The sequence below is a fragment of the Manacus vitellinus genome, unplaced genomic scaffold (assembly GCF_001715985.3).
Source record: "Manacus vitellinus isolate BGI_N305 unplaced genomic scaffold, ASM171598v3 scaffold_0_pilon, whole genome shotgun sequence".
NCBI lineage: Eukaryota > Metazoa > Chordata > Aves > Passeriformes > Pipridae > Manacus > Manacus vitellinus.
In genome coordinates this window covers 40,954,685-40,975,648 of record NW_021938789.1, presented here as the reverse complement: position 1 = coordinate 40,975,648, position 20,964 = coordinate 40,954,685, and the positions used below count along the sequence as shown (strand labels likewise).

Sequence of the window (20,964 nt, the reverse complement as noted above, 5' to 3'; positions counted from 1 at the left end):
TGGCAAGTGCTGTGGCTTGTTTATTGTTCAACACTTATGAAGAATACTTGCTTGTAGCCTGAAGGTGTGACTATATCATAGTACCCTGAGCGGTTCTTTTTTATGGTTTTAGGTTTGCTACAACTATTGCTGATTGTTGGCAACAATAATGACAGAAAAAGCAAAGAGCAGGTAGAATTCACTCCAAATGACAGTGGGACCTACACACAGTCACCAAAAAGCCATATAATATTAATCTGTCTGATTTGCACAGAATCCTACTATCTTGCAACCTGTTAGCACCTCCAGTAATTGCTTGTGCAAAGAAAACTGAGCCAAGCAGACCTGCCACCCGTAATGCATGAACTGGCTTCTGGATGAGGAGAAAAGATGTGTAAAGGTGATGACAGTGGTCCCACTAGAGTTTGGGAATGCCATGCAATGAGATCCAGCTGCACTTTCAGGCTCCGTCCTTCCTGTGCTGTGCTGGGGTTGACAGCATGGATAAGATGTGCAGGGCTGGCAGGAATGAGGCCTCTCTGTAGAGGTACAGTTGTGCTTGGAGCGGGAACTGAATACACCCCTGTGCAGTGGCACTTTATTGATGTAGAATCAGAGGATCATTTAGATTGGAAAAGATCTTTAAGACCATCGAGTCCGTTAACCCAGCACTGCCAAGTTCACCACTAAACCATGTCCCCAAGTGCCACATCTATGCATCTTTTAAATACCTCCAGGGACAGTGACTCCATCACTTCCCTGAGCAGCCCGTTTCAATGCCTGACCACCCTTTCAGTGACGAATTTTTCCCTAATATCCAATCTAAACATCCCCTAATCTAAATCTAATCCTCCATACACCAAGTCTCATCTTCTGGGTTAGCTGTTGTGTTTCCTTCTTCCTAGCGTGTGTTAGTTCCTTCTAAAGAAAGAGGACCTGATCCAGACACCTTCGGAAGAGCGAGGCCAATCTTTCCTCTTTCCCGAGGGAGGAACAGCAAATGCCACACCTCGCACTGCCAAGAGGCAGCCGTTCCTCCCCAGGGACATACCAACAGGGAGTGGTGCTAAAATTAACGCTTTATTAACACCTGGCGCTTCCTGGTTTTAACAAAAGCTTGGGAAAGTGGGTGTTTAGGTTTCGGTAGGGTTGGGCTTTTTTCAGCTTGAACTAGCAGCAAGCAGCTCTCCGGTCCCACTCGGGACCCGGCAGCAGGAGGTTCCCCGCCCCGGGCCCCCCCAGTCCCGGCGCGGGGCCGTGCCAGGGGCCGCCCCTCGCTCCCGCGGGCCGCCCTCCGCGCTCCCCGCGCCCCGTGACGGCCCCGTCGCCCCGGAGCGGCGGGAGCGCGGGTTTTGCGCTTCGGCGCAGAGGAAGCATGGCTCGGGCGGCGGAGCTGCTGCCCGCCGCCACCCCGCCGCCACCATCTTGGCGCCGCCCGGGAATGCGAGGCGGGTAAGCCGGCGGGCGGCGGCCGCCGGCACCGGCGGCGCCCGGAGGAGCAGGTGGGTGCTCAGCCGGAGGGGGGGCTGGGAGGGCGGCCCGGGGCTGCCCCGCCGTCGGGCAGCGGGAACCCGTGAACGCCTCTTGGTTCCTCTCCTGTGGCGTTCCCGGTGCAGCCCACGCGGGTGAATCGCTCCCGGGTAACGCTCCATTGCGGCGGGGCTTATGCAACCCAGCCGAGCTGCGTGGGGCTGCCCACGCGTGATGCTGGAGGATCCCCCCGGTGGGCCCGCCTGAACCTCCTTCTTCCCTTCGGGACGCTTAGTTCGGCTGGGAGAGGGTGGGAGCAGATGGTTCCCGCACGGCATCCACGTGTATCTCGCTGGAAATAACCGGGGTGCTCTTGTCATCCCCGGAATTCCCCAGTAGTTTAGCTCTTGTGTTCCTTCACTTGAATATTTTAAGCTTTTAGTCTCTTTATTGCTCCTGAAATTTAATAAATTGTAATTGGAGAAAACCACCAACTCTCTTTTGCTTGGTTGGTTTTTGTCTGCTTTCTTATGTCTTTATTGCACGGAAGTGGGTTTTTTGCTTGGGGAATGAAAGGACCGTTTCCCTATTGTTAACTGTAAACTGGCTTTCCATGTACCCTTTGTTTTGCAGACAGCATCGTCCCGGTGTTTAGACAAAGGCAGTGCTCTAAATGCACCTTTACTGATGTTTTATTTAAAGAAAAGAAGAACATTTTTTGTTGAAGATTCTTATAAGATGCTCTCTCCTTAACCATGAGTGAGCCCTTTCACAGATAAAATAGCTTAATATTTGGAAGTGTCTGGTAGTACTTGCCAGACATTACATCTAGAAGTGGGCCAGTGAAATATGCTGGTACTTGAGAATTCGCTGGGTCACCATTTACGTAAGTCAGTGCATCTTCTTGTCCCTTTCTCTAGAAAAATAGTGCAGAGCAGGGCACATACCTGAATGTAGTGTAAGGACAAACTCACCCAAGAGAGGCTCAGCAGTTCCCGTCTCTGCGTCCTTAAGCCCTCCTGCAGGATATCGCAGGAGAGTCAGGAATACTTGCTGGTTCTTGTTGCTGTCTTCCCTGGAAAAAGACGTTAAAAAGTTGCATTAGATCATCTCATCTGTTCTTTCTCTCAAACTGGTTGTAACTCTTTGCTGAGGAGATTGCTCCCTGCAGGTTACCACTGCTTCTTAGTGACCAGTGTGATGGTGTTTCTAGGGGATGGTGCATGCTGAAGAACTGCCTTCCAACGTTCCCTAAACACATTTTAATAAAGTTGGTATAAAGGTACTGCTTGGTTGGACACAGGCACACATGGTTGAGAAACTCTCTATTGGTTTTTCTCAGATACAGGTAGTGATCCTGGCCCTTTCTGACAAGTTGGGGCATAACAATAGGATATCAAGGCAGAAATTTTAAATAGGCCACAAGTAAGGAGGAGAAAATCCTTCCTGTTTACTGGAAATATTTCACTGTTGTAGCATGGAATAGTTTTTCTGCATACTGAGGTGCCAGCAGCTGGGCAAATAATAAACTAGATTTAGAAATAAGGAATATGAGTTGCCTTTATTTAATATGCATAGAAAATGTGAATGTTGTATAAAATAACAGTAAAAACTAATCATAATTTGATAAATAAATAGGAGTATTTTATTTTTATGTGTGGGGAAGAGCAAAGCTAGGTGCGGAGTTGGTGGTGCGTTCACTTGCTGCAGACTTTGACAGAAAGTCCCAGATTCTCTTCTTCAAGAAAAGAACAGACATGTAGCTTGACTTGGAGGTCTCCTGTGTCACCAAGGCTAGTCACGTGCTGTACTTCTATTGCTTTCATGAATGTGTTGATATTTCTCTCAAAATAATCAGTAGCCCCTGCCCTTTTGTGCTCTCATGGAAGGGCTGTTGCTGAACACCGCTGTTCCAGCAGGCAGGAATCCTGTTTCCAGGCTGAGTCCTTACTAGAGTACCTCATGGAGGCCCAGCAGTGTCGCTGTGTTTGCTAAGGGTGTTTGCACTGTTAACAGACTCTGATCCTCAACTCATGTTTTCCTGTTTCACATTCTCTCCTGAAGTATAAATGCGTGCGCCACCTTAGTGGTATGTGCAGTGCAAAAGAAAGGAGTCAAAGTCTGCTCTGATGGTGGTGTAAATTCTTACTTCTCTCAGCTGGTGTGAAGTAAAGCCTGCGTGAGAGCAAATCCTTTGGCCTTATTTGAGAGGATTTTTTAGGTGAGGATCTGAGGCTACAAACCTGGGTATGATTTGTTTTTCCCGTTTCCTGCAAAATAAGCTCAGTTTGTGTAAGATCATATCTTGTAGCATAATGCTAAAAGAATACCTTCCTGACAAGCAGGACCTAAATAATACTGTATACGCCCTATAATATTTTCTGAGAGAGTACTCTGTAGGAAATGTCTACTTATTTAATGCCAAACCCTCTGGGTTTAATTTTTTATTTATTGTGTCAGCGAGGACATGCTTAGTGAAATTACTGACATGCACTTTTTTAAAAAAATGGGAGGATATGTAGCTAAATTTTATACATAGCCTTTGGAATTCATTATTTGAATAGACTAGAATTACTTCAGTGATTAGATTTGAGAGCTGAACTGGATGCTAATTTGATTAATATCCTTTGTAGGTTTGCATGCAAAGATGAAAATAATTACACTTACTGTAGTCTTCAAAGCACTGCAGAACCTGGGTAGTTTCTTCCACCTCTCCTTTATTGCACTGCTGGGCTTCGCAAGTGGTACATGAAAGGACCAAAAGATTTAGCTGTTGCTGAAGCTGTGGGAGCAGGTTGCTGCTTTGCCCTGCAAGTTCACAGTTTTTTCCTAACTGTTAATAGTTATTAGTCAGACACACACATTGTCCTGTATTCTCAACATCACTACAGATAAGGATCAAATCTCCTTCCCTAACCCACTTTCTAAAATAGGTTAGCCACTGTCACATTAGTGCAGTCTAAATCTCATCAACACCTATAAATTAAACCATGAAATAAGAATAGAAAAGTATGTGTTGTAATAATAAAAGGTGATGCAAAACTCCTGCGTTTGTGTCTTCTGCATCATGCACATGCCATACAGCAAGGGATGAGGTGGTGTTAGCAGCAGACACAGCACCTGCTCTGTCAATAGGCAATTTGAAGCCAAACTGTGTCACAGCAGAGTTCCTGAAAGCTGTGGCACTGTGACTTCCTTCAGGACTGAAAACTGTCTGTCTGGGAAGTAATGGGATTTAGTTTCTCATAATCAAAGTTGAAGGCAATGGCAAAATCCCCAGATGCTTCAGTGAGGTTGGGATCTCCACCTCACACTGGATTTGCATACATAGAATCCAAAGTGCTGTTAAAGTGTAAACCCAATGCTTCTGGAAAATGTCTAAGTGCAGAGTTAATATGTGATACATGTATTCGAAAGTAGATTAAATTAGCTTAGATGATCACCTTTTCATTAACCTGAGTTTGTAACTCTTTGGTATGTTTTATTATTATTTTAACAGTGTTTTATCTATAAGCGGAGTATTTTATCTTCTAATAGATGACATCAGATTTAGAGGTGTTATTACAAAAGGGCTTGGGTGTTTCCTGTTGAGAATTTTGTTGAGGAGGTTTGGGTGTCTTAACTAAGTTCGAGTCCTGAACTTTTTGTATAAGTCTCGAGTATCACTAGTATTTCTCCAGCATGGGAAGAATGACCAGAAACAGAACTAGAGGATAGTATCAACATATTTGTGGTATCCCTTGTGTAAATGCCTAATTGTTCATCAGACTGTAGAATGGATGTATGCTGTGTTGCACAGAATGGTATAGTTTGACGTAAATCAGTAGCGGCCGAGAATGTTTTGAAGTGCACTTGTATATGTGGAAACTGATGCCTAAGGCTAGAAACCTATTCCTGATTTATTCTACAATGAGATAATCTGAAAATTGAAGTTTTTTCCTGCTTGCCATTTGGGATTTGTTTCTGAAAATAGTCATACCAGACAGGGAAGGCTTAATCCCAAATTTGTTCAGGCTCTACAAATAATTTAAGTCTGCTGCAGAGGTTCATATCTACAAAATAATAGGTGATAGTAACTTTCTAAAAAGCATTAGTGGGTTTTCTGAGGCTTGACAGCATTTGAAGAAAAAAAATAATCCAACGTTTCAAACATAATTGCAGCGCCTACAGTAAGCAGGATAACATACTCTGCTTAAATGATGTGAAGATCCCATTTTCTTAAAGAAAAAAGTATTCTGGAGATAGAAGCAAATAGAAATCCTTTCTTTATAAGACAAAATTAACAGCTGTTTCATTTTAGGAAACCAGTGCATTGAAACCATGCTGAACATACAGGGATTGAAAGCCTTTTGCTGGGTCAAGCTGACCAGTTTTAGTGGGAGAACCCTGATAAACAAAATCCTATGGAAATTTAGTGTTGCAGGTGTAAGGAAAAGATGAATTAGTACTGCATTTGATCTAGTCTCTATGTAAAATTGCAGCATGGATGGGATCAAGTTACAGGGGCAGTAGTAGGAGCATAAGGAGGAGCATAAACAGCACCCAAAAATGGAGAAGAGAGACAGTAAATCTTAACATGGAGGCAGGCAGGTTTCCTCTCCCATAACCCTCCTGTGCTAGGTTCCCGTCTTTACACTTTCTTATCTGGTGCTCTCTTGGTGGGGAAATTTACTCCCAAAATTATGGGACCCCAACACTTATTTTTGTGTTTATCAAGAGAAACCTCTTTTCCTCTTGAAGCCATCTCTGCTCCACCCATGCACAAGTTAAGTATCTGGAAAAGCCTTTTCATCTCCTGTGTACAAAACCTCTCCTGGTATTTTGAAGTTTGTTCCAGCAACTGTTGATTCTAAACTTGAGTTGCTGTAAAGGCTGACTAAGGGGAATCCAGTGCTGTTGCTTTTCTTATGTTATTGCTTGTTTCTATAGAAACATCTTGTCTCAATTTTATAAATGATGTCTAGATTCCTGCTGTAAAATGAATGTTAACCCAATCTTCGGTTTGGAATCTTTCTATTTAAACTTCTTCTAAGTATGTCACTTTTATTGGTAGCTGCTGTACAGTGCTTTTGGTTTAAAGATTTTTTGCTACTTTTCTTGCATTTGCTTCTTTTTCTCAGAGGAACAAGTTAAACTTAGTTTTTTTCTATCTTGTTTTTCATTTGGAAGTGAGGTATGTTTTTTTTCTCATTTCCTAATCTATTAATCTTTTCATACTTAAATATCAGATTAAAATTAGCCCAGAGAAATGAACCTTGTTTGTTGGTTTTTTTTCCTCCAGACAGTTGAAATTGATTTTGTTGTCTTAATAGTCTGTTGGCTGAATATCAAGATCTTTTTACTGCTTACATTTCCAAGGTTAAATACTAATTGTTAGTTTTATGCTAGCAAAGGATACAAAGGGATACTGTTTTTTTTCCTGCTGTAGTGGAAGAGGAAGAAAATCAGAAACTTTTCCAATAAAATTATGTGCCCTTCTTGGGCAAATTTCACTTTCTTTTAATTGAACATAAGTTACCTTTTAAGTGTAGGAAAGCAGGGTGAAATCCTGATCACATGCCAGGTGTTACTAGTAACGAAACCGTCTCTTTTGCATATGTGGAGGAGTAGGAAGCAGAAAGCCTGCACCCACCCAACCAGTGTGTTGGCAGGGTTTTGTGCTGGTGCCCTGCGATGGGATGAGGCGGTGGTTCGGAGAAAGAGGAGGTCGTGACCTGGGAATTTGCTGTTCACTGCAGATCTCCAAAACCTGTCCGTGGCAATACACTGGACAGTCAGTGTACCAGTCAGGCTGAGTACCAGCAAGATTTTAGTACTGAGTGATTCGTTCCTCCAGGACTAAAATGGCTGGTTATTCAACTATCAAATACTTGTAGCTGTGTGTTGGCTGATATGTATCCCCATCTACACCCAGCAGAACTTGGTCTCTTTGTTTTGGAGGGGAGGGAGCTTGTGGTTTCTTCCATCCTGGTCTCTCTCATGTGCTCACTTTCATCTTGTATTTTCCTTAAGGTTGGTCCTAAAGTGCTTTCAGTTTTAGTTTGCATCCTCTAAAAACAGATGACTCTGTGATGCACTCGCTTCTGAACATTAATGTCCCAGCTTTCAAAAATATACGAGTATTTTCCAGTAAGTTAGCATGTCCATTAAGTCGTATCTCACTGGCTTTTTTGACATTTAAGTGTCTGTGGGCTTCAGCTAGCAGACACACCACCTGTTCCCTGGAGTAAAAATAACCACAACTGGAGTAAAATAGATAGTGAGCAGTTAAATCGTGCAGAGGAAACCTTTTATTTGAAAAAAAAAAAGGTGAAATGTGCATGTGGGTATGTAAATGTGATATCCCCGTGTTTTCTTTATTGCAGTTTTTTCTTAAGATTTCATTTAGATGACGTTAAACACGTTTACTACAAAACTCAAAAGGGGTTTCTTTTCTATCTGATGTGGAAATAAGTCTCTTAAATGTGCCATTCCTTTTTCTTTCTTTTATAACTGTACATGTGATGAATTGTGATCTGAGGTACATCAAACAGTTTGATGATGCTGCTGCTTTTTTGTGGGGGAAGATGGATATTGTTTATACCTTTGTGTCCTCTCTCTTTACCTTCTTTGCCCAGCAGCACTTTTTGACTGTAAAATAATGTTTTTACGTGGAGAGTAATTATTTTCCCAATCCATTGGACATTTCTCCCCCATTGTTGGAGTTCACATTTGTCTAATCCTGTTTCAGGGAGATGATGCAAGAAAAGAGAAAATGATGGACTTGTACTCAGCTTGGTGCTATTGTTGAGTGTGGGGTGGGAATTTTTCAAGTTGTCTGAGCAAGAGAAGATTGTTGAGGTTTCTTCAATTCATTAGTCATGAAAAATAGAAGAATGCTATTTGGTTTGGTTTGATGGATCTTATACCTTCAGAGTAGTTGAATGGATTTTTATTTTCTTTTTCTAACAAAATACCCTGAATCTTCAAGTGGCACAGGTTTCTTGTGTTCATCTACTTCCTCCCACAGAACAAAAGCAGTTGAACTTTATCCAATTATTTCACTCAAATCAGTTACTTGGGGTTTTTTTTCCACACACACAAAAAAATCCCAAACTAAACATGCCATCAAAAGATCCTTAGGCTGAGTGTGGAAAACTGTGGACCTGCTGCTTCATCAGGTGAAATACCCAAAAGATCATAACCATACCTGTTCTCCCCAGAGCTAGTGCAGTGATGAGGTTACAGGACTGAGACTCCTTGTGGTTACTTTACAGCTGTTCAGTCCTCCCAGCAGAAAAAAATAAATGCTAAATCTGGGCTTCCATGCTCTTTTTGATCTAGCCACAGGAAAATAACTTCCCAAGTGAGGCTCTTGTCCCCTTCAGATCCATTTGTGTTCTGCATCCTCCAAGAGCTTGGCAGACTTACTTGCCTTGGTGTGATCTGCAAATGGTCTGAGGCAGGAACTGCGTGCTCTCAGCAATTTGAGAGGAAAAGACCTTGCATTGGCTACATTACACTTACGAGATGCAGACAGGGATCAGTCTTAAGCCATTGTGAAAAGTTCAGTGCCTAACTTTATCCTTCTCTCCCACTGAGTAGCGTATGACTCCTTGAAAAGATGGCCTCTTTCCAGGGGGATGATGTTCCAATGGGATCTCATGTGTCTCTGCGTGATCAAAACACCCCTTGATAGGAAGGGAATAAGCAAGAAAAGGATCCTCCTGTCAGACTGGTGTGAAGTGGCCTCTGCTCGTGACATACCATGTGCTTTCCTGAATTTAGGAAGCAGTGAGTTTGAGTGAATGTGGTGGAAGTTTGCCATAAGCAAGGGTAGTTAGTGGTCAGAACACAGGGAATTTTGTGTGTTGTGTTGATGACAAACATAACTGGTAAAGCCACAGCTGGATGTTAGTTGGGTTCAGCAGGATGAGTTGACTTTACCTTCTCTGTTGTTTTAAAGCTAGCCAAGGAAAACATTCAATTACATGGGGGATTTTTTCAGAAGCACTTCAGGGATGTAGGAACATCAGCTGTGCTGGAAGCAGACAGAACTTGGGCTTAGTATCTCCTCTCTGACATCCTTATAGAGTTTAATTCTGAAAAGAAGGTGATTTTATGGCATCCTGCATCAAATCTGAGAGGGCACGTTATGTTTCTCCCTAAAGTATCAAAGCCCCTAAGCCATTTGGCCATAAAACCTAGGAAAATTTAGTTACCAAGTTCCTGTATAAAGTTTTTTGGAGTTTGGACCTTCAAGTTCTGACTTTCTGCCAGTAAACAGTGGAAGACAGCAGACAATGGCTTTGCTGATGAAAATGTGCCATTTCGAATACGGAGGGAAATTTTATAATACCAAATATCTGAAAAGACAAGAGGAAATGGGGGGCTTGATGGGCACCTTCGTGTAGCAGTGGGCTTGCAAAGGACATTGTGTATGCTAAGCACTAGGGCAGATCAGATTCTTCCCCTTCTGTTCCATATGATAACTCTGTTTTTAAGTAAAGTAAAAAAACAGAAACCAAATATGAAATTGAGTATGGAGTACTGCATCCAGCTCTGGAGCCCCCAGCACAGGAAAGACATGGACCTGCTGGAGTGAGTCCAGAGGAGGACCATGAAGATGCTTCGAGGGCTGGAGCACCTCTCTCGTGCAGACAGGCTGAGAGAGCTGGGGCTGTTCAGCCTGGAGAAGAGAAGGCTCCAGCAAGACCTTATAGCTAAGGGAGGCTAAAAGAGATTTGGAGAGGGACTTTTTACAAGGGCACGTGGGGATAGGACAAGGGGGAATGACTTCAAACTGGCAGAGAGTAGATTCAGACTAGGTGATCCCAGTAAGTCTAAAATAAAATCTTTGATGTAAAATTTATTTAAATTACAGTAAGAAGTAATTCATTACAGTAATTTGATAAGAAACATTAGGTTAGGAAACAAATGCAATCAGCATTTCTAATACATTCTTATTTAGATTTATTTGCTCAGGAAAGCCCCATTCTCCTTTATCCTTCAGGAATAATACTATATGTGTGTATTTAGTGTCTTTCAGCCAGCTGGAGGAAGGAGGAGAGAGAAGTTGGGGAGACAGTACTGCTCTTTTCAGGAGATATTTTGGGCATGCATTAATCTATATCCATCTATATCTCTGGCTGCACTTCTGTTCCCCAGTCCCTTTGCATTTCTTTGCTGCTCCTGTGTTCAAAGAGTGAGGAAAGGCAAACAAACTAGTGCAGTTGAAGTGTCTCTCTCTTACATTTCCTCCTGCATTGTGGCAGATGAAGTCTGGGGGTGTCCCCTGCAAAGTTCACGTTAGCTATAAGGAGAAGAGCTGCTGGGAAGGCCTGGAAAAAGCATACTTTCTCTGGAGCACTTGCAGGCAAAGAAGTTCCCTCACAGAAATGATTCTTAGAAGTTATGAAGCCAAGGCTGGGTTGTTGATTTTTAAAACTAGCAACTTTGAAACAGAAACTTCTTGTGCTTTTAAATGAGGAAGTTTTGTTTTGTAGGGGTGGGGGGGGGCTGCAACTGCTCGGAATGGGTACATTTCTCTCTCAGCATTTTTTCTTTATGGTAGTGTCTGTCTGGCTTCAGGCTGATTGATTCAGCAAGATTTAGTATGAAAATAGCCCTGTGAAAATAGTTCTGTAAAAATTAAGAGTCAGCTGGGAACTGCGTGTTTGCTAAAGATGGTCAATTTCTAAAAATGTTTAGAAAAGTACTTTTGGGAGAAAAAAAGTATTTGGTTCTGAGGCTATGGTTTGAGAGCTACTGGCACATATATGGGATTGCGTGCCATTTTACTGTTGCCCTGAAAATTAGTGAGAAAAATTCTAGCTACGGTGTTAAGCTTATTTAACAATCTTTAGTGATCTGGAGTATTTGCCCTAATAGCTCTATTTTAGCTACACCTCAGAAGAAAGGTATTTGCTCAGCATGTAAATTATTATGCAATAGCAAAGAAGAACATGCCATCAGTGTTTCACGGCTGATCATGTTTTCAGCTTCGCTTGCTTTTTGCTGAGTTGCCTGAAGCAAGATGTATTCAGCCTGAATTAACTGAAGCAGACTTTGAAGTCTTGAGAATCTTCACGATCATTTTGAAAGGTTTTGTAAGCTATTGAAAATATTTGGGAAAATTTGACACTTGTTCTGTAATTAAACACATACTTGTCAGTCTCTGCACCTGGAAGCTGCCTTTGCATAATCGCTTTAGGAATTAATGAATCTACCCTTGTTTGAGAAGGTGAGGGTGAGGTAAATAAAAAATCAAAAAGACCTGGACTGCCTAAGTGAGGTGGAATTCACTCTGTACCCTGCTTAAGAGACTGCATGCAGTCCTTGCTGTTACCTTATCAAAGCAGGAGGGGCTGCAAGCGAAATCCCATGTCCTACAGTTGCCTCGTACCAGGAGAGATGTTGTCAGCGTGGTCACGTAGAGTTAATCATGCTTAGCCCAGTGAGATGGAGCTTGCAGAGGAGCTTGCAGACACATTCCTGCTGGTGGCCTCCTGGCCAGTGCTGCACTGGGCTTGCTCTTTGCAAAGGCTCCCAGGAGCCTTTGTTAGTACCACTAGCAATCCAGAGGCAAGGAGGTGATGCATTTGTTTCCCTCTCACTGGCTACTTTGCTAGAAAATGTAGTGATTTCTCCTGCAGACTGTTTCTCTCAGAAGTGATCCCTGCAGCACTTGACACGAGCTGGGAGCTGTGCTCTGATCCCCTCTGCCCTCGTCCCACAGGCGTATGCTCCCTCTGGTCTCTGCGTGCAAGATGCAGATAAATATATTTTCCCTTCCTGGCGCATCCTTTCTCTTTTCCCTAGTTGTTTTGATCAAAATACCACTTAGCTTGTTTGGCTCCCTGTGCTTTTTGGGAATGGAGAGATGAGAGTTCCTGTAGTAACATTGTGTTCCCAGCCCTGCCTAGTCTGCAGGAGCTCACAAGAGGCTCTGCCTTTCCGGAAGAGACTAATCTTGAAACACTGGAATTAATAAGTCAACATTTATTTGAATTAAATAAAGCACAGTTAAAGCCAAAATGCTGAAAACTGGAGTTTCCACACCCAGTAAGGAGGAGAAAATGATCAGGGTTTGAGAAGCAGACTGAAAAGAGACGAGGGGGTGTCTGGCTGTATGTCACCTCCAGTCCTGCAGTTCTCCACACTCAGGCTCTTGTGTAGAACCGCAGAAAGAGTGAACACAATGTTAGTTATGAATTAGTTATGAACATGTTACTATTTAGGCTTCCTGCACCCCTCCCTTTCTGGGATTCTGTACTGAAGCTTAAACCAGACTCTTTATGGATAAACACATAAAAAAATATCCAAGCACTCTCAACTGATGGACTGTTTGGGTTTTGTTGGGGGTTTTTTTCAGTAGCAGCTGTGGAGCTTCACCCAGCCTTCACTCAGCAGGCAGGTTCTGCATTGTGGCCTAAAGTCTGGCCTAGAAAAACAGTAGTCTTCCTTTGGTCTTTGCTGGATGTTCTTCTGTGGGAATAGGAATTCACTTTGTTACTTCCTCTCTAATGGAGACCCTGGCACTGCTGTGGGAGGGAATTTCTGTTTCTCTACCAAGGCCATGCCATGTAACAAGGGATGCAGAATAGCTTTCATCCTTGAAGACAGAACATGTTTGCTTTGAATCTGGGAGTAGGCTAATTGCCCATAGAGTTTGCAGGCAATTTGTAGGACCCATTGATCAGTCGACTGAAATATTGATGAGTACCTGCTTCATGTGCTTTCATTGCTGCCTAATGGAAACATTAGGAGACTTACGTTCATCATCTTTAAATCACGTTCGTCCTGTCATATGCAAACACAAGACAATAAGGTTTTGTGCAAAGGATCTCTGGACACTGGGAAATGAGAGATCTCAACCTCTTATCTAGTTGCAATTTACATGTAGAAACATTCACGTTTTCTGAAGTGATATTTAACTCTGTGATATCTTCATCTAAAGATGGTCTTCTGCCTTCCTATGTGTTTGTTCCACCACTGTTCACTTTGCAAAAAGTCCAGCACTTATTTCCCCTCCCCTTTGCTTTTTTGTACCACTGCTTTGCATCTGTGCAGGCCTTTGGTCTGTCTTCCTTTGCCTGACTTGCATGGCTTCTTACATCAACATTGGGATAGATGTTTGTCACCTTGCTAGTTGAGTCCTATGCCCTTCTTTCAGCAGTGATAGTAGCCCTTCAGTTCCCTTGTGCTTCGGTGTGAAATACTTCATAGTTCATGTTTAATAGTTTTGTATCATTCTTGTGGTTCTGAAGATATTCTGGAAATAATTTATAACAAATCTACTTCAACTAAATCCCCTCCCTGAAATTACTGGCATTTCATTCCACTTCGTTTGTCCTGACAACCACAGACAGGTTGCACAGACAGGTAAGATGTGTGACCTGCAGGAGAGCTTTACCCCTCTAGACTGATGTCTCAACGGGAGACAGGCTATCATATGTTTGTAGCAGTACTTTAGTGTCCCAGTTTGGAAAAGTGACATCGTTAACATTGTGCCAAAGTCACAAGCTACATAGCATTTTCAATATCTTGATTTAAGGAATAAATTTACTGCATGTGTATCTTAGTTTTATGCATTCAAACAGAAATAGATGAGACTTGTTCATAATGACAGCAATAAGATTGTACAACATATTTCCTTATTTTGTCTTCTGTCCACAGGTCCAGCAAGAGCAAAGGAACCACACCACAGAACCTGTAATAGATGACTATAAAAAGATGGGGACTCTCTTCGGCGAACTAAACAAAAGCCTTATCAGAATAGGCTTCACAAGGATGTACTTTGGAGAACGGATAGTAGAACCTGTAATAATTATATTCTTCTGGGTTATGCTCTGGTTTCTTGGCCTACAAGCTCTTGGACTGGTTGCTGTTCTGTGCCTTGTCATTATTTATGTACAACAGTAAAATTTTATATAGATACTGTTCAGATTATGTATTTCTACACCATCTCTATGTCAGTGGATTTATGTGTTTAAAGTAAATGGGCAGCATATCAAAAGCTGCAATGCTTCAAATTGCTGAAATTCCAACATTTGAGGTGAGAGGGACTAAAATTATGCATTTTAAGCCAAATCAGCAGTGCCCTCTTACATCTTTGGGGGGTATGGGGAAAGGAGATGTTTGTAATATAATGGTGTCAAATGTACTGTTTTCTGCACTCTTGGGGCCTTAGCCCCAACATTGGTTTTTTGTTGTCCACTCCCGTCTCCCCATCTTCTTGCTTTGTATAGTGAAAATTTCCTGCTGATTTTAAGAGGATACTGGATGTGAGTGTCCTGTTTCATTGTTGGGGGAGGCTTATGTTCTGTTTGTTCCCTGAATCTGCATAATTTGTTAGTGTTCTGCTGAAAAGCTGCGTCTGCACAAGGGAGGTTTAGTAACAAACTACAATGACAAATATTCACAAAAGCATCTTTTGTTTGTATAGTTTATAGTAAGCTTTCCCCTAAGAAACAAGCTATACCAGCAAAATGCTCTTATACTAATATTAGTGACTGCACACAAGGCTTCAGCTGTTGTTAAGGAGAAATTGCAGTCCTACATTGGCCAAATGGTCTAATGCAGCTCTGCCTTGTTTTTTTGAAATGTACTCAGCTCCTGCTGCTATTTTTCTTTCTTTATTTTTTGTACTTGCTCTTTCCCCCAGCCCTCCTTCTTAACATAAATATTTGGATAATTCATGGAGTTTGTAGGTAGTTTCAGCTGCAGTGTTGGAGAGTTGCCATTCCAGACAGCAGTGCTAGGATGTTGTCTGCTTCCTCTGGGTGGTGTGTGAAGTGTCTGAACAACCAGATATCAGACTAGATCTCTTAATGCTTCCCTGGTTTTGCAGTGTGGGCCCACATCAGCTAAAGCCTTGCTCACGTCAGCAAACCAGATCTGTTTCCTCATGCAGGGCAAGAATGTAGTTGAAACCAGGTGGTCATTTTATTTAGTAGTCTTAACTGATTCATTTCCACGCTGGGCAACAAAAAATGCCTACCTGTAGGTATATGTCATGGGCCACACAAATTAGGGAATAGGGTATATACTTCACTCTCACTCCCCAGGGGCCACACCAGGGGTGTACTGAATATTTCCAGGTTTGAAGAAAAACAGTAAAATGAAACAGAATCTTTAGTACTTCTACTTTAATACTACTACTAAATAGGCTGCCAATTTAATAGTTGGTGTACATTACTTTTACTAAGAAACTTAAATTGCAAAATTGACTTAATCTATGGTCCAGTGAAATTATATATTTACTGAAATAAATGTAATAGGAGATGTGAAATTTACAGAAAATTACTTAAACTTTTGCAGTGACTTTTTCCTAAAGAACAATAAATTAGATCAACAATCAATTAGTTGAAAATGCTGTCTTATTCAGAGATTTTTGAAGTTAGGGGAAGTTTCTGTATGGTCCCAGTCCTGCAACTGGATTCTCAAGGCCAGCTTTATGCCAGACTATGTTGACTGCTAGGCTCTATTTCCAGGGCCTCTGGCCCCAGTCCTTATGGACTTTCCTGTTAGGGAAATAATTGTTATTTAGGGCAGTAAACATGAAGGCCCAGCTCCTTTAAAGTCTTTATGTACTGAAATGCCATCTGCAGACATGTCTCTGTGCTTTTCTAATGAACATGTAGTTACCTTCTGAGAAGCCAGGTTGTCTGTCTGGATCTTCAGATGACCTTGACTGTGGATCTGAGAGGCTTTGCTGAACCATCAGGACTGCAGGGAAGTGAGACTGAGGCCCCAGCTCTGTGGTTAGATGACAACCCGTGTTGATTGGCACATAGTTAAATAGTTACACTTGTAGCAGGGAAATGCTGGACAACAGAAGGTGTTTCTGGATGCAGGGATTTGTTGTTCTCATCTGGAAGACCCAAAGCAAACAGCAAGTACAGGCTGAGCTCAGAGGCAGGAGCTCTGTGCTCTAAAGTGCCTAGGGGTAAACTTTGAGTTTGTTTCAAGTCCCCTAGAAGCAGAACATCTGTTTACACCTCTGCGTAATTTGTATAGATAGAATGGTGGTTTTATGTGTACTCTTCTCCTGTGTAAGGGCTGTACTACAAAAGCATCCTGTTGTTAAAAGTCCAAAAAAAAAAAAAATGTTCTTTCTTTCTTCCCACAATCCAGTTACTGTTCAGAGGGTCTCATCTAATTCCTTTCATCCTGTAGGAAAAAGTGTCTCTGTGATACTCTTGTTGCAGTAGTACTCTTGTGTATAGAGGCTGTGCTGTGAGATGGCATGTGGTATTTCCTTGAGGTGGTGATCTTGCTCTGTACATATGGAATGGGGAACGGTGAATCGTGAGTGTGACCAACAGCTTCAGTGAGGACATTGTTTATATGTGTGTAACCTTTTAATATGTGCATAACTGTGACTGTTGCACTCATGAATTCATTTCAGTTGGTTGTTCGCTGTTCATGTTATACATGTACTCTAGGGAAAAGTAGCTTTTGGACTGGGATTGTGTATAGTGAATGTCTTGTGTGGTTTCTCTTAAGGGTAACTTGCTATGTCTTGTCCTTCGTGGAAGTTTTTAATTTTTAAAAATCTGAAAAAATAATCCTCCTAATAGTGTTAGGTTGACTGAAAGTGGAAAAAGAAAAATAATGTATTGCATGGAAAATACCCCTCTCCTGTTCATACATTCCCTCATATATAAGAACTTATACTGAATTGTCTGTCCTAATTTTGTGCAATTACTATATTATCTCCCTCTCATTTGCAGGAAAGGAAAAAGGGGGACTGAGTTAGAATCAGACATAAAGAGTGCAAAATGGAATGCGGTGAAACGATGCATATACGTGTCCAAAAAAATCTGGTCATAAATGTGTGTCAAAACAAAGAGGAAATGGGTGAACAGTCATTGCCTTATATTCTTCATTCCATCCAGATGTAGCTGCAAGGCAGAGGAAGCACTGAGTGCTCAAAGGATGTCCTTAGCTAAAAGGCAGAAGGTTAATTTAAAAAAAAAAAGTCAATTTCACTGTTGCCTATATAGTAAAAATTGATAATGTTATTTATGATGTTAAATGTTATTGTTCTTGATAGAACTGAAAGCACCTTTATGCATCTGTGTGTAGGACTGTATGAAGGAATTATGTCCCTTAAATCTGTGTTGAACAACAAACGATGCAGTTTCTGTTGGTTAGCGTGACATGGAAAGTGTTTTACATAACCTCGTTTTTTTAAAGGATGGACTCTTCAGTACTATTTCACACCTACCAAATGCATAAATGTTTGAACTACTGTGTATAGAGAAGAAACTCCCACGCGCAGGAGAATCTTGGAGAACCCTGTTTGCACTGAAAAATCACCACATCAAAACTGTCCATATAAAAAGGAAAAATCATATTTCTTAAAAACTCTGTATTAAGTGAATTCTATGGAAAGCACTTTGTTACTCTTTCTAATAAAAAGTATTGCCATCAATGAACCTGTGAATTCTTTATGGTGATTTGTTCAATGTTACATGGCTCCTTTCAAAATTTCATGTTAGGCCCAGATGAAATGGGTCAATGTTCAGATAACTGCTGAAATCAGTTCACTTGCAGCTAGAGGAGAAAAAACTGCAGTACAGGAGCTGAATAAACTGCATCAGGTCTGTATGGTTGTGTGCAGCAAATTATGCTGAACCAAAAAACAATAAATAGTAGAGCAAGATGTTAACAAATAATGGTAACATTACGTTGTAAAGTAGATTTTAGTTCACAGCATATCTGTTTTGCATCTAGAGCAGCCTCTGAAGGAACCGGATGTAGTCAAGGATGCGAAAAATCCTTTGAAGTGACAATTGGTGTGCCACAGAAAGGTTTGAGGATTTTTATTGGTTTTTTTAAATATGTATAGAACAGTAAATGATTCAAAACAAATCTACTTTTACCTGTTGTTATTGCTTTTTTCTGCAAGTCTGAAAGGTGTTCATTCTGCCAGATCCAACAGATACTTAAATGTATCTGTGTTGTTCAGGATGCACAGTTAGTTAACCAGTTTAGGGTTTTTTTAAAGTAGCAAAGTTGAATTTTGGTCCTTCAGACTCTCATTGGTGGATGTGCACAGAAGAAGTAAGGCTTATTCCTGAATAAATTCAAGCCTTAAAGTTTTATCTCAGTTGAAGTATCCTTGTCAGACCTTTTATAGGGTGCATGCAAATTCAAAAACAATCTCTGATTCTTTCCATTCTGGGCTTTACTCTAGGTTTTGGGAACTTTATTTCTTAGCCTCTCCCCTCTGCCAGAACTGACAGCTTCATCCCCTTTATACGTTCCTCCTTTCACTCTGTAGTGTTGCCTTCTCTAGGGGTGTTCACTTTGAACAGTCTCTCTCTGTGCCAAAGGTTCAGGCTTTTTCATCATTCAGTCTTCTCAAAAGCTACCTAGACAGAAAACCTATTTTCAGATGGGTATTTTGTTTGTTTCACTGTGTGCCTGCTTAACAACAGAAGGGAGGAAATTAGAGAGAGGATTTTTAAAAAATATTCATAAGCTGGTTAGTCACTTCATTTCTTGCAGTGCTTATCTGCTGGTTTAGGTGGTGGTTTCCAAACTGCAATGTGCTGTTGCCAAAGGTCTAAGAGAGTGCTGCAAATGTGTAGGGTAAGGAGCTGTTGATAGGTTGGCATCAGGATTTTGAAAATCGATGGGACAAGCAGTGTGTGGCTCAGGGTTGTTTCAAGCTTAAACAGGCAGGTAGACTTCTAACTTCCCTTAGCTCCTGCCAACGCCTCAGTTATTTCTGGGAATGTCTCCAAATGCATATAAAATCATCAGTATTCCTTTTACATACTGAAGAAAACTGAGCTTTCGTCAGCTCAGTTTTACACAGAGGAGCCAAAGAGGATGAGAATGGGAAAGGGGAATTGGACTTAGCATTTTTTAACTTGCATGCAAGCTTGTGGTCTTTTCAAATTAGTCTTGTAGTTTGTGTCTTGTATGCAGTTGTCACAATTCTTTTATGCCCCCCAGCCTATATGTGTGTTTTCCAATTAATACGGAAATGAAGCAGCTGTGATAATAAATGCTTTTTCCCAGGCAATTTATTGAAAACTACACGTCCCTTCTCAGGTGGCAGGAGGGATGTGACTGGATGAAGCCCTTCTGATGACAGGAGCTGTTCTTGGTGCAGCCTCAGGGGCACCATCTCCCTCCCAGGTAGCACCTGCAGCAGGCTACCGGAGTGCTAGGGAAACATCTTGCCCAGTCCCAGGCACTGTTGAAATATCTGGAGTTCAAGTGGCATGGAAGGAGAAGGACTGTTATATACCACAGTCCAAGGGATCTGATCAGACAGTGTTTCAGACAAAGCTGTTACAGAGTACCGTATCTAGAGTTTATGTTCATTAAATGAAATTTAATTAAGCCCCATTGTTTCTTGGCTTGTCCTGGTGCATCACCTCGTGTTCAGAATGAATGTTGCTTGCGGCAAACGGTTCTGCTTCTGGAACCCATCTGTGTCTGTAGGCATATTTTATATGTACCATTTAGCATTAATTGCATTTTAAAGCATTACAAGGCAAAAGGGCTCATCTTCCAGTCGGCATTTGGATGAGGGTTTAATTAATATATGTGAGAAGGGAGCCAAATTAGTCACTGGCACACTGATGAGGGCTTCCTTTTAGAGGATAAAGCTGCTAACTGATGTGTGGGTAATGAATGTACGAGAGACATGGGTTTGCATACTGTCCAGAATGGGTGGTAGAAAGTGACCATTTTTCTGCCCTAGTTCACAAATTAATTATCTGTTTTTAAATGTAGCTATCTTCCTTAAGTAGCTGGAACATACTTCCTGGGTACAAGAAGTCGATAGCAAGGAAATGAATTATTAATTAAGGAAAACCCTTGGTCAACCAAAATCCTGGTCTGTAACGGGAAGTCTCTTTTTGACTTGAATGAAATTTGAGTTCTTCAGTGTTTGGGGTTATTAATTCTTTATCTTGAATATTTTATCTGGTTATTGTTTTAAATCATTCTTTCATTCATGTTCTTTCTAAAAGTTGTTAATATCAGTCCAAAATTCTTGAAAGCCACTTCACTGTCAATAGCTGTTACTAGTAGGGCTGTAAGTAGCCCATGCATGTGGAATGGCAGGTCACAGGGAGACTGGTGTGTCTTCAGTGCTACCTGGCTGGTGTCACAAAGCCTTAAAGCAGGTTTTCAGCATTTTCTTTGCTGTCACTTTCTGTATGTATCTTGTTAGGTGCTGAACAAGAGCTCACATTAGCCAAGTACCTGATTTCCTTGGGCATTTCAGCTCTCTGAGCTTGGGACTTTATGCTGCTGAACAGACTCACTCTGCCCATCTGTACACAGCTGGGCACTCACATAACTGTCCTTCCCTTCCTGCTGAGAGTGGAAATACTGTCTCGCACATGGGGTCATGTCCTCGTCCTAATAAGATTAGGAAAAGTGTGATCATACAATTTTCTGGACAGAACAAACATTTATGTGCCTCTCTGTGAAGCTTCCTGTTGCAGAGAGGGAAAAATAATTAAGTTTTGAGTCTACTGCCCATTTTTGATGCTTAGTAGA

The 20,964-nt window shown here is 41.6% G+C and overlaps 1 protein-coding gene across 1 annotated transcript; it reads left to right on the top strand.

Annotated features, from left to right (window-relative positions):
- Positions 1–507: 507 nt before the first annotated feature.
- FAM241A (family with sequence similarity 241 member A) lies at positions 508–17,873 on the top strand. Its single transcript, XM_018071964.1, has 3 exons — positions 508–526; positions 1,348–1,481; positions 14,107–17,873. Exons 1-3 carry the CDS (start codon positions 508–510, stop codon positions 14,350–14,352), a joined length of 399 nt encoding a protein of 132 aa, XP_017927453.1. The 3' UTR covers positions 14,353–17,873.
- Positions 17,874–20,964: the final 3,091 nt, after the last annotated feature.

What these genes read in the sequence shown, in the direction of transcription:
- FAM241A (XM_018071964.1), top strand. An exon ending in GGCGGCGCCCGGAGGAGCAG is followed by an intron (nt 1,482 to 14,106) that starts GTGGGTGCTCAG and finishes TTCTGTCCACAG; the next exon opens with GTCCAGCAAGAGCAAAGGAA.